Here is a 12405-nt window from a genome sequence, read left to right on the forward strand (position 1 = left end):
TCCCCAACCATCTTCAGTAGACTCTATTGCTGCTTCTATCACATGCTTACTAAAATAGCCCTTACTCTTTCTTCCTAATAGTACCTTTCCTTTGATACTGCAAACAAAAGAACTTAAGAAGAGCCCGCTGAATCAGCCCAGTGGCGCATCTAGCCAGCATCTGGTTTTCACAGGAGCAAACAATATGCCCATGGAAGCAGACAGGACCCCCCGACACAAGAGCACTCTTCCCACCTGTGGTTTCCAGCATCTCGTACTCAGAACTAGACAGCCTCCAACAAAAGGAAGACACTCTAGTGCCACCTGATATTCTAATGGACTTTCCCAATCCAACCTGGGCCTATTAGGTTTCTAAACAGAATCCACTTGAAAGTACACAAAATCCAGGCTATTTGTGCCCATATGAGTAAATGTGGTTATACTGCACTCTCACCATGAGGCTTTCAACAAGAAAAGTCAATGCGTTCACTGGACAATGGAAGTCTCAGATTCTGGGTTCAAATCCCAGTTCAGTCATGAGACTCAATGGGAAGCCTTGTACAATTTGTAATCCCTCAACCTAAGTGTTGCCTCTGTAGAATGAGGGTTCTACTTCACAAGATTATGATACAAATGAAGGAGTCCCAGTTCTTACTCTTTATGTTAGGCCTGCAGTAGCCTCTAATATAAGCAAAAATAGCTGAAATGTTTCATTTTCAAACACAGAATACTCATTTTATGTCAGGTTCCTGTTGGAAGACCAGACAAATGCTAGAACATTAGCAGTGGCAAAGTTTTTATCGGTGGTTGCAAGAACCAATGATCCTTATATTCTGAAGAAAATGCTTGTTTAACCTGGAGGTAGGCTGTATGAATTGTGTATTGCTTTGTAACGATTTATTGGGTCTCTGGACCGTAATAAAGATTGTTGTTGTTGTTATTTTAAAAGTGGTGCTGCTGTTTCCTGTTACTCCAGATGAAAAGGATCCTTCAGGATTGCTGTACATCTCTCAAAAATTAAATTAGAATTCTATGCACAAAATCTGCTTGGTTTGGACTATTTTTTGTATGCTCTGTATGTGTGTGTGAGAGAGAGAGAGAGAAAGAGAGCAAACAAACAAACAAACAAACAAACAAACAAGCATCAAGAACAGACTTGCCTTCATCAGAGAGGACATCTTCCTGATCATTTGAGGCTGGAAGGAGAGGTTGCAAAGGCTCCATGTTAATTATGAGCTGTTTGTTCAAAGAGTGAGAGCTGCGACTCTGAGTAATGTTGGTTCTGAGAAGAAGCGGGAAATGAGACCTTATTCACCAATAAACACTTGGCAATAAATAAAACCCCAATATTTCAAAGCATATAACAAAGGCATGGCAGGGCCAGTTAGTGCCAGTCTATCGTCTTCATAGCGTTTCTTTGTTCAGAAACACTTTAAGAGCATTTTGTAAAGGTCTACCTTTCCTTATTTTACACAGTCCCTAGAATATTATTGTGTGATATTTGGTCAGCAGGAAAATGAGGCATGTAAAATGTGAAATAATGAAAAGCAAGGAAATAGCAATTGGGGGAGGGGGGGAATTCAATGGTGAGCCCAGTCTTCACTGTATAGATTTTAGTGAGATCAAATATGCTCACCTTATTTTTACACCTTCCGAGCCCAGGCAGTAAAGAGGTTTATGTCTAGATTCATTTCACCACCTTCTGGCCAATGCAGTGTTTATAGTGGCCAATGATTGTGGCTCTGCTCAATTATTATTTTTCTTGTTTGGGGAGCATTGGGATTTTCTGAAATAGAAGCTGGGCTTCCAAGTTACGAGGTTGTGGTTCCTTTGCAGGAATGGGCCAGAAAACAGAAAAAGAAACCTTATAGTTGCTTTCTGCTTTCCTTGCAACTTCCTACCCAAGAGTCAGCAAACTTGCGAGAAGCCAAGTTACAGGGAACCAAGCAGAGGGCCTTCTCGGTAGTGGCACCTGCCCTCCCATCAGATGTCAAGGAAATAAACAACTACCAGACATCTGAAGGCAGCTCTGTTTAGGGAAGCTTTTAATGTTTAATAGATTATTGTATTTTAATATTCTGTTGGAGGCCGCCCAGAGTGGCTGGGGAAACCCAGCCACATGGGCGGGGTATAAATAATAAATTATTATTATTAGTAGTAGTAATAGTAGTAGTAGTAGTAGTATTATCATCATCATCATCATCAAATATACACTGTGTGACTTCCTCATTTGGGAATACATGTCAATTTTACTATAGTTCTTTGGTCTAGAAGGTATAGGTGACATTGGCAATGCTGGCATGAACTAGGATGATGACCAATTTGGCAGCCAAGAGCAAGAGCTCTAAGGGCTTCTCTGGACATTCACAGTCATTTTTGCTAGCGGAATTTAGATGACAAAGTACCTGTTCACTTCCGGTGGCTCCCTCCGAATTTTAGAACTTGCTTCAACAACCTCTTTTGCAACTTTCCCACTATAACAAAACACAAAGTTTAACATATGAGCTATTTGAAAGACTGAGATGTTATGTGCAGTAAGGTAACTGAATACTTCAACCAATCAATATCTATATTTAAAGGATATTAGCCTATACAGTGGTACCTCGGGTTAAATGCGCTTCAGGTTACATACGCTTCAGGTTATAGACTCCGCTAACCCAGAAATAGTACCTCGGGTTAAGAACTTTGCTTCAGGATGAGAACAGAAATCGTGCTCCGGCGGCGCGGCGGCAGCAAGAGGCCCCATTAGCTAAAGTGGTGCTTCAGGTTAAGAACAGTTTCAGGTTAAGAACGGACCTCCGGAACGAATTAAGTACGTAACCAGAGGTACCACTGTATAATGGTGATCTATATTTAAAAATTAATTCAACTCATTTGAACCAATTGCAGCTAAAATCCCAGCTTTATTTACAAGAAGAATATGGAAACTTCAGCCTTACAAATGCTGTTGTACTCCCCACGTTGATCACCCCCAGTGAGAGTGGCCAGTGGTTCAGGGAGTTGATGACCAGGAAGATATGGAAGACCACAGCTTATAGATTTCTGATTTACAGCAGAGGTTCTATCTGTGGTTAGTTGCAATATGGCCCTTGCCCACTAAACACAATGTGCCTTCATCTTCTCAAACATTTCATATGAATAATTGGTGAAGGAATGTTTCCTCAGAAGCAAGTCTCTCTGAGTCCAGCAGAACTTAAAGTAAAGGGTAAAGGGACCCCTGACCATTAGGTCCAGTCATGGCCGACTCTGGGGTTGCGGCGCTCATCTCACTTTATTGGCCGAGGGAGCTGGCGTACAGCTTCCAGGTCCTGTGGCCAGCATGACTAAGCCGCTTCTGGCGAACCAGAGCAGCGCACGGAAGCGCCGTTTACCTTCCCGCCGGAGCGATACCTATTTATGTACTTGCACTTTGACGTGCTTTCAAACTGCTAGGTTGGCAGGAGCTGGGACCGAACAACGGGAGCTCACCCCGTCGCGGGGATTCGAACTGCCGACCTTCTGATCGGCAAGTCCTAGGCTCTCTGGTTTAACCCACAGCGCCACCCACGTCCCGCCAACAGAACTTACTCCCAAGTAAATGTGTGTAGAATTACAGTCTTGGTCTCCAAGTTCACTCCCCCCTTCCAATATTTATATCATCCTTCAATCATCTCCCTAAGGCAGTTTACAAAAAGGAATAAAGCAAATAAATGTAAATGCCCCAAAAGCATAGGTAAGGTAAGTTAGAGTAACTTACCCTAACTAAGGTAAGGAAGATCACAGATGGAAAGTTTCCCATCACATCGCTGGCAGCTCCCATTGCCCCATCCTAGACATTGCTACAAGGATAAGAAAACACTTACTTGTATCGAAATCTGCTGCCTTTAAAAAATATTTTGCTGCTTGACACTGTCTTGATTTGGCTTGATTTTGCATACCTTCAAGGAGGAAAAGCAAAGCAGATGCAGTTACATTTCCAGGAAGATGGGGGGAAAGGGATGCATTAATACACAAATGTTAGCACTATCACTTGCAGACTCCTTGCTATGTTGTTTCAATTTCCAGAGAGGTAAGAAAATCAAAGCAACTGTAATGGTTATGTGGGGTTGCTCGTGCGTAAGTTGCCGCCACTCCTGGCTAGGTAGCCTGGTTAAACCTTTCCTGGCTGGACAGCCCTTTACTTCGTGGCTGTTCAGTCGCTAGCAGAATCCGTCAGTGGGTGTTTCTTGAACTTCTTCCAGCAAAGTAGTTCTTTGACGCCAAGTCTACGCCTACTTTCCCTGCGCAGAAGTCTTCTGCGCAGGGTGTGTGTGGGTAGCGGAGGACCTGTGCTCTCCCCTCTGGTCTCCAGCGAAGAGTCCTGGAGCCCCCTCTCCGATTCCCCCATCCGCCCCCCTTTATCCCCGGTGTTACGCTGATTTCCTTCCCCGGCTGATGAGTCCCCTCTCTCCCTGCTTGGTCCTTCTCCAGCATCGCTTGGGAGCCCTGCCTCCACTTCTGGCTCCGATGTCAGTTCCCTGACAGCAACCTTTACAGAGTACATGTGCTTTGAATGATGTTTAATAATATTTTTCATTATAAACATGCAAGTTGCCACCTCCCTACCCCCCATTATTAGAGGGAGGGGTATATAAAAGCCAGCATGCAGACAGTCTAGTTCCAGTGCAATTCCTGTTCTGCCTTTCAAAATTGGGTTCAGTCCTCTGTCAACCAAATCCACTCCATGCACTCAAACATTCCAGTTTCAGAGTCATTACATGCATTTCCTAAGTGGAAGGTCTTTAGAAAGAACAGCCTTGTCTCTTGGTGGTTAATAGTGACTTCTTGCTCAGGTACGTTGCTCAGTTACTTCTTGCAAAGATACACATGCATTTACAGTCAGGACATATGTAATTCCATGTAGGTATGATGTCCGCAAGCCTGGGGAGCCCAGCGGGAGTTCCTGCGGGCTCCCAAGGCTTGCGGATAGCAGCCTCCAAACCCGACCTGGTTTGGAGGCTGGCGGTGGGGAAAGCAGCGCTTCTCCCCACCGCTAGCCCCACAAGCTTGGGGGACAGCGTCCGCATTCCCGCTTTTCCCCGACCTGGTCTTTGGGGCTGGCGGTGGGGGAAAGCAGTGCTCCCCCCCCCCGCCAGCCCCAAAGAGCAGGTCGAAAGGAACCCAAAGCCTCCAGAGCCCAGCAGGTGAACGCACCTTGAACACACAGAATGCACCTTGACTTAGATGGGGAGAACAAGGGGAATTTTTTTCCCCCTGTTCTCCCCCTCCTATGGTCCAGTGCGTCCAATAGAGTGAAAAATAATAAGGAACTGAGGTTACACAAACCAGAAGGTATGGTTTGCATCCCAGAAACTTGAAATGGCCAGCGGCCCACTGGTTTCCCAGGCTGCACCACATTTGAGGAGAAAACCATGTCTCTGCTTTGCTCATTTCAACTGCATGACTTACAGCAGTATATCTCATAACTGTCAGACTTCCTTGCACTGACTTCATTTATAGGCACAATGGAGCTTTAGGCAGAAACTGGTGGTGCTTTGAGGCAATGTACAAATGCGAAGCCTAGTATTTCTTGTATTTTGTGTAAATACTGCTTGGCCGTCTCCTGTCTCCAATGATTTCCTTGCTTTGATTATCTCCTTTTTACCCTTTGCCATGCTAATGTGTGCCATAAATCCCCTTTTTCCCAGAGTTTCAGAGACAGAACAGCACTGTGACAGCTCTGGGTGGCAAATGCTAAATTGTTGCATGTGTGAGGTGATCCTTTAAAAATATTGTTTTTTTATAAAAACGAAAACTTATTCTGCTTTGTGTCTAAAGAACATGGACTGAAGGAATTTCTTCGCTTCCAACATCAAAGCCACCGTACCAATTGATGTAGATATCACCTGAGGCTGGACCATCACTAAGCTGATGTGCAAAACAGTCAAAGTGCTTTTTGTTATTATAGCATGGTCACTGAACATGAAAGGAATCTCTCACTGCTCTCTGCTCATCTACACATTCTGCATCATAACCTGGGATTACATAGATTTGCTTACTTGTAAAAAGCCTGGTTCTCCACTCCACACTTCCAGAGATGTTTGCAGGCTGCTGGTGTAGAGGTATGGAATGACAACATAGCCTTTTTCTATGTGTTCAAAGAAAAATTAAACAAAAGTAGATAAACAGTTGACTTCTTCAAGCTGGGGAAGGGCCTACAACTTAGAAAATCTGAAGTGTGGGCTCTCTGATCCACTAGGTCTCTTCTCTCCCCCCCCCCCCCCGTCTCCAAATCTAAGAGTTCCATGATCTATACCACAGACTGCTGATGTCTTTCCATCTTGCCTCCATGTTTACCCAACATGGAGCCTGGTTGCCTTCTGCTTTTTCTAGACCCGCTTCCTAGAGCAGTCTAGGGTATATTTTGGTAAGCCCCTGGCCTCCTGCTGTGTCACTTTGTATAGATTTCCCAGTTGGGATTTTTGAAAAACATAAAAAGTCCAGATACAGAAACTTTGAATTGGCAAATTTGTAATAGTGCTGACATGGTTTCATTTCTGAAGATTTGCTACTAATAAGATTATTGCCCCAACTCTTCTTATATGAAGTGTAAGTTAAGTAATGAATATGCATAAAAATAAACAATAAAGAAGAATACTTTGCAACAGGCTATATAGATTTCCTAAGTTTTTTTCAGTTGCATTTTTCTCTGTCTAAAACTAGGCTACATTTTATAAGAGGAAATTCTATATTTAATTAAAAGCATAAGTTGACTGCTTCACATATGCAAGGTAGAAGCTTATTTTGTAAGATCAAGAACAAACATGCTTGCTATCCATTAGAAATGCACAAATGTTAAATTAAAATATTTTAGTATTCAGGGAACTTAAAATATCCAACCTCTTTCTGAATTCCAATCACATAGAAGGTCTTTCCTTCAAACTTTAATTTGCAGACATCACACCTATAAAAAGAAAGCACTTTAAATAAGGAAAATACATTACTTTTTTTTTTACAATTGGCAGTTTCATGAAACTATAGCCAATTCATAAACATTCAGAATAAGCTGCTGTGAAATGAATTATTTTCAGTGCGAAGGGTAAGGACAGCTTATTAAAACCCATAGCATAAGACAAACTGAACAGTTCAATATATTTCTTAATGCTGTGCATTCAATAAATTGGATTGAAAACTTGTGAGTAGGGGCATTATTTTTAATTTTTGAATGGTTCCAAGGAGAATAAGATCTATAGTGGCTTATATCTAACCCTGCACAGAGTTCTGCTTGCATAACTAAACTTCCCCATATGCCCCCAAAAGCTGCTCCAGGGGGGCCCTAAACCACCTAAAACAGATGTTTAAGGTGTGCAGTGGGCTGCAGGGAAGAGAAGGGGGTGATCTTCATTGTAGAAGCAGAACAGCAGCAGCACTGGCTACAACTCGAAGAAAGGAAACCAAAAAAGAGCAAGCAGGGTTGGGGAACCTTTTAAAGGGACATATTCTGGGGGTGGTCAGTGCCAAAGGCCAAAGTGGGTGGAACAATAGATGTGGCTCTTAACCTTTGTACATTAGGCTAAAATTCAGCCATGCGAAAGTCAGAAGGTTCTACACACGTGCACTTTAGGAGGAAGAGCAGGGCGTTGCCAGTGGAGAGTCCCAGGGGCCTTATGAAGAGGCCTGGAGGGCCACATTTGGTCTCTTCTGGTTTTGAAGATATTAATTTGGGGAACAGCAAAATATGTTAATAAGGTGCTCTTCCCACATCAGGATATTTTTAATTCTTGGGAGGTAGATAGTTGGAAAACGAGAAGTAATGAACAGATGATGCACAGACAGGTATAATACCCTTAAAACATTCAATTACAGATCTCTTGTATTGGTTAAAGCTTTATACTTAAAAATGGGTTGATGAGCATTCCTGTGTTGGGTTTGGTATTTTCAGTCCAAATATGGACAAGTCATCAGAAATTTCATGGACTTACTAATAAGCCTGACCTGCTGAGTTCACTGAGACTTAATCAAAGGTACAATGGAAGCCTCATTACTTAATTAAGTGTATATCCAGATTTCATTTGCTGTATATCCACATTTCAGACAGAAGATTGAAATCAACCAGAGATAAAGGAAAGTTACAGAATTTGCACCTAATTAATAAATTGCCCTGTTGCCCTTGTTTACAAACTTTCATGCCAATGCATCGTATTTATTTGTACAAATCATGAAGACATAACTAAGTTATATATTTTTATTAGCACACTTCAGCTTTAATAGCTCATGCTTCAGGACCCTTAAATGCATGGAATAAAGCATTAAAATAATAATATTAATAAAAAAATATTATTTATAACCCTAACCCTGCCCAAACTGGCTGAGTTTCCTCAGTCACTCTGGGTGGCCTACAGTACACATAAAAACATAGGCAATTAGTGCATTTTAACAAAGAAGGTGTGCTACAGTATATTTGAAACAGGGTAGAATCATTAGTGATGCAATCTAATCATTAGTGAAGCAATCAAATGCTTGAATCGTATTCAACTCAATGAGGGTTCTATATAAAGAGGTAGCACGTGTAATTGCAGGCAAGGATTGCATTTGCATCAAAGTTGTGTCTAACTGCAATATCGTTGGAAAAACCAGGTTTGCAGTCATAAAAGTGAACCTGCCACCTTTTAGGTTTGCAGAGAGGGTGCAACCACACTGATGTTGTGTTGCATTTGTTGCTGGATTCATGCTGTAGATCTGTCATGGGGTGCAACTGGTAAAGTACTGTATGCATTATGATTTGGCTTGGGATTGTTGGGAAGAATGTAGCTTTATATATACGCACACCAAAGAAGAAAAAGAAATATCTGGGGATGAACCAGGAGGCTAAGGAGGAATTGTGTAGGTTGTACAACCTGGAACTGATGCTACTTGCACTATCCCCTGGGTTGGAGGCTGCACTGCTACAGGACTGAGAGGCAGAAAGAGAATACCTGTCAGTTTTGTAGGAGTGGACTAGATTTACTGACATTATTGATGTGGAGAGTTTGATTATTATTGAGTTTTGGCCGCTTTATAATTGTTATTATGGCTGATGTGTTATGTTGTTGTTGTTGTTTAGTCGTTTAGTTGTGTCCGACTCTTCGTGACCCCCTGGACCAGAGCACGCCAGGCACTCCTGTCTTCCACTGCCTCCCGCAGTTTGGTCAAACTCATGCTGGTAGCTTTGAGAACACTGTCCAACCATCTCGTCCTCTGCCGTCCCCTTCTCCTTTTGCCCTCCATCTTTCCCAACATCAGGGTCTTTTCCAGGGAGTCTTCTCTTCTCATGAGGTGGCCAAAGTATTGGAGTCTCAGCTTCAGGATCTGTCCTTCCAATGTGTTATAAAACATTGAAATAAAGCCCTCGTAATGGTTGTGTATGTGGGTGAGAGTGTTTGATGAAAATGAGATGTTGTGACAGCCATGATGTGAGTAGGATGTTTTTGAAAGCTAGATTATACACATTTTCTCTTTTTTAGAATTTATATTATTGTTAAATATATGTTACATCTATTGACTTGGATTTTCTCTTTTCTTAAACAGTTGCGCATATATTTACTGCATACTTGTGTACCAGGATGTATTTATTTTTTATGTAAACCACTTTGATTGTAAGTGGCCTATAAAGCATTCAAATAAATAAAAGGAAATCACTGAAATATTGTTCAGAATACAACTTCCGTGTACTTCGGTCCTGTGCCGTGGCTCCATTTGTACAGCGAGGTCACTTTCACAAGCAGAAATAGAGACGAAGCCACTTCAGTGCTTAATCTGAGACTGGATTTGCCGGGGCAGTAAATTGGAATCAGCTTCAAAAGCTAGCATAATGTTGCACTCAATCTAGTATGAGTCTTGGGCATCTCCTTCCCCTCCCTATGGGTAAAGAGTAATGCCTGATCCATATTTGAGTCACATTTTAAAAATAAAGGATTTCCTTGTTGTAGAGAAACCCATTCTTTCTGGGGATGAGTCTGGAATTCAGGGAGAAATTATGTTTGTATATGTAGTACTACTTCTCAGTGTAAGAGATATGAAAGATCTTAAGACTTGTGCCATGTTGATACTTAAAAGTACTGTAATGCTTTAACAAACCCTGAATCTCACCCGATACATCAGGCATGTCCAACTCCCAAGAGACTGCGATCTAGTCCCACTATAAAAAAAACTGGCAGTGATCTAAACATTGGACTGACCAAAGTTGTTGACCTTTTTTGGAGGAGAATTCACCAAAGCTCTTGAGGTTTTTTGGGGGGGAGGGCGATCAATCAGGATCACGCGATCAACAAGGATCAAGCAGGGACACCCCGCGATCGACTGGGAGATCACAATAGACTGGTTTGACATGACTGCTATACATGCATGAGGTTTGGAGATGTAAGTGCTTCTTTGAATGTATGGAAAGTGTCCATTTCTTTTTGCTTAGCTCCCACAACGTGGATGACCTCCTTCTATCTCACCTGGCGCTGAGTTTTGGGAAGGCTCTGGCAGGGTCCTAGAGAACTCCCACCTCCTTCTCAAATGTTGCCAAGAGCCACCATAAAAATGGCTCTTGGGTTGCATGTTGGATCACATGGTTTAAATGTGGACTAATAATCCTGGTTCTCTAAAAGCGCTTTACAATGAATATATAGAAAAAATAGCAAGACTTTCCAATGTAAGTTTTTGGAAGGGAAGAAACCAAGACATGTTAGAACATTAAAAATCATATTCAGTTAACCATTTTTCAGCTCACCATTTTAGCAAATGTATCCTTTTATTTCCCTGGAAAACAACAAAACCTGTGGCTGTGAATCCTAAAAATGTTGTGGTCCCTGTTGAATCCTTGAAAGAAAGGGGGGAAAGATAAAACAAATTAGAAACTGTAGAGGGGGTGTTCAAACATGCAGAAAATTCAATATTTGGCTACATATATTTCCTCGTATTGTAGAAGATCCTATGAATTTGCTTTTAAGCTGGTGTTCCAGCTGTTTAAGAAAGCCAGCTTGTCGCAGTTTGCCAGAATATAATCAGGTTTAGTGGGCAGCGCAGGAGGATTAACACAATGGTCATGTATAATTGTTAGCATAAAAATGTAATGTAAGTACATTTATATGATAGTCTCTCTTGCTAAGTTTTATAGTTTATACCAGTGCAAGACACTTTTGTAGCAATGGAGAGACACATAATAGTGAAGCACTATTATGCAAAAATAACAGAGCGATTTCTCCCCTCCCTTCAAACCCAAGCATGGGTGTAGCCAGAATTTATGTTAGGGGGGCAGGATATATGTTGGGGGTCAGAACTGAGCTATCTATGTTGTGATTGCCCCCTCTTCACTACGCCCATGACCCCAAGGTAGTACTGTACTATATTCCTAATCAGCTCCACTTGGTCTATTCAGGAACCTGTTTTTGAGCCTTTCCTGTCATTTTCCATGTTGACATCCAGCTTACATCAGTTTGGACTCCAACTGAGGTGGGTTTTAGATGCACTAGGAGCTGCTTTTAAGTGATGCATTCCTCACTCACCTGAGGGTCATCTCAGTTGTTGCATGCTGATGTCATTTCACTCAGTCAAATATTGGCCCAGAATGCTGATCTGCTGATTCTGGCTTTTGAATGAGTGCTAGGTCTTCTTATTAGGTAAATAAGAAGGGACCCCTGAGTGTTAGGTTCAGTCGCAGAGGACTCTGGGGTTGCGGCGCTCATCTCACTTTATTGGCTGAGGGAGCCAGTGTACAGCTTCCGGGTCATGTGGCCAGCATGACTAAGCCGCTTCTGGCGAACCAGAGCAGCGCACGGAAACGCCGTTTACCTTCCTGCTGGAGCGGTACCTATTTATCTACTTGCACTTTGACGTGCTTTCGAACTGCTAGGTTGGCAGGAGCAGGGACCGAGCAATGGGAGCTCAACCCATTGTGGGGATTTGAACTGCTGACCTTCTGATTGGCAAGCCCTAGGCTCTGTGGTTTAACCCACAGTGCCACCCGCATCCCTGGTCTTCTTATTAGACCTACATCAATGTCACTAGTTTCCTTTGCTGAAATAGGCTCAGTACCAATTTTATAGTCTAGTTTGGAGGGCTACTCGCAAGAGGGCATTTGCAGGAGAGTAGAGGAGGGCTTATGCACATTGCTCCTACCCACAAATTTTCCCCTGCAAATTTCTACCCAGCCCCCAAATTAGAATGGCAAGGAATATGTCTATGTTGGCCATTAGACTGCAACTTGAAACACAATTTGCAGATATATATATACACGAAGCCAAGCCAGAGCACAACTAAGTGCAGTACAGCCATCTTCTCAGAAAAACTCTTCACAAAGTTCAAGAGGTCAAGACACAAAGACTTTAGCAACTAATCCACACCTAATGACCCACCTAAGTGGTACTCAGGATATCACTCAAGAAATCACTCAAGATATCCCTCAAGTAATTAAGGAACAAAAGAAGAAAAGGCACACTAGCC

At 42.4% G+C, this 12405-nt stretch overlaps 1 protein-coding gene across 2 annotated transcripts in view; it reads right to left on the reverse strand.

The window, feature by feature from the left end:
• Window positions 1–12405, reverse strand: part of FRMD3 (FERM domain containing 3) — a 124909-nt gene that overhangs the window by 15584 nt on the left and 96920 nt on the right. For both annotated transcript variants that reach the window (XM_081930593.1, XM_081930592.1), the window contains exons 8-13: window positions 10694–10782; window positions 6838–6901; window positions 5997–6085; window positions 3822–3896; window positions 2385–2453; window positions 1140–1261 (exon numbers count right to left, since the gene is read on the reverse strand). In XM_081930593.1, the coding sequence (XP_081786719.1) occupies window positions 1140–1261; window positions 2385–2453; window positions 3822–3896; window positions 5997–6085; window positions 6838–6901; window positions 10694–10782 (508 nt within the window). The remainder of the gene's footprint in view (window positions 1–1139; window positions 1262–2384; window positions 2454–3821; window positions 3897–5996; window positions 6086–6837; window positions 6902–10693; window positions 10783–12405) is intronic.

The sequence above is a fragment of the Podarcis melisellensis genome (genome assembly GCF_964234715.1).
Source record: "Podarcis melisellensis genome assembly, chromosome: 11".
Lineage (NCBI taxonomy): Eukaryota > Metazoa > Chordata > Lepidosauria > Squamata > Lacertidae > Podarcis > Podarcis melisellensis.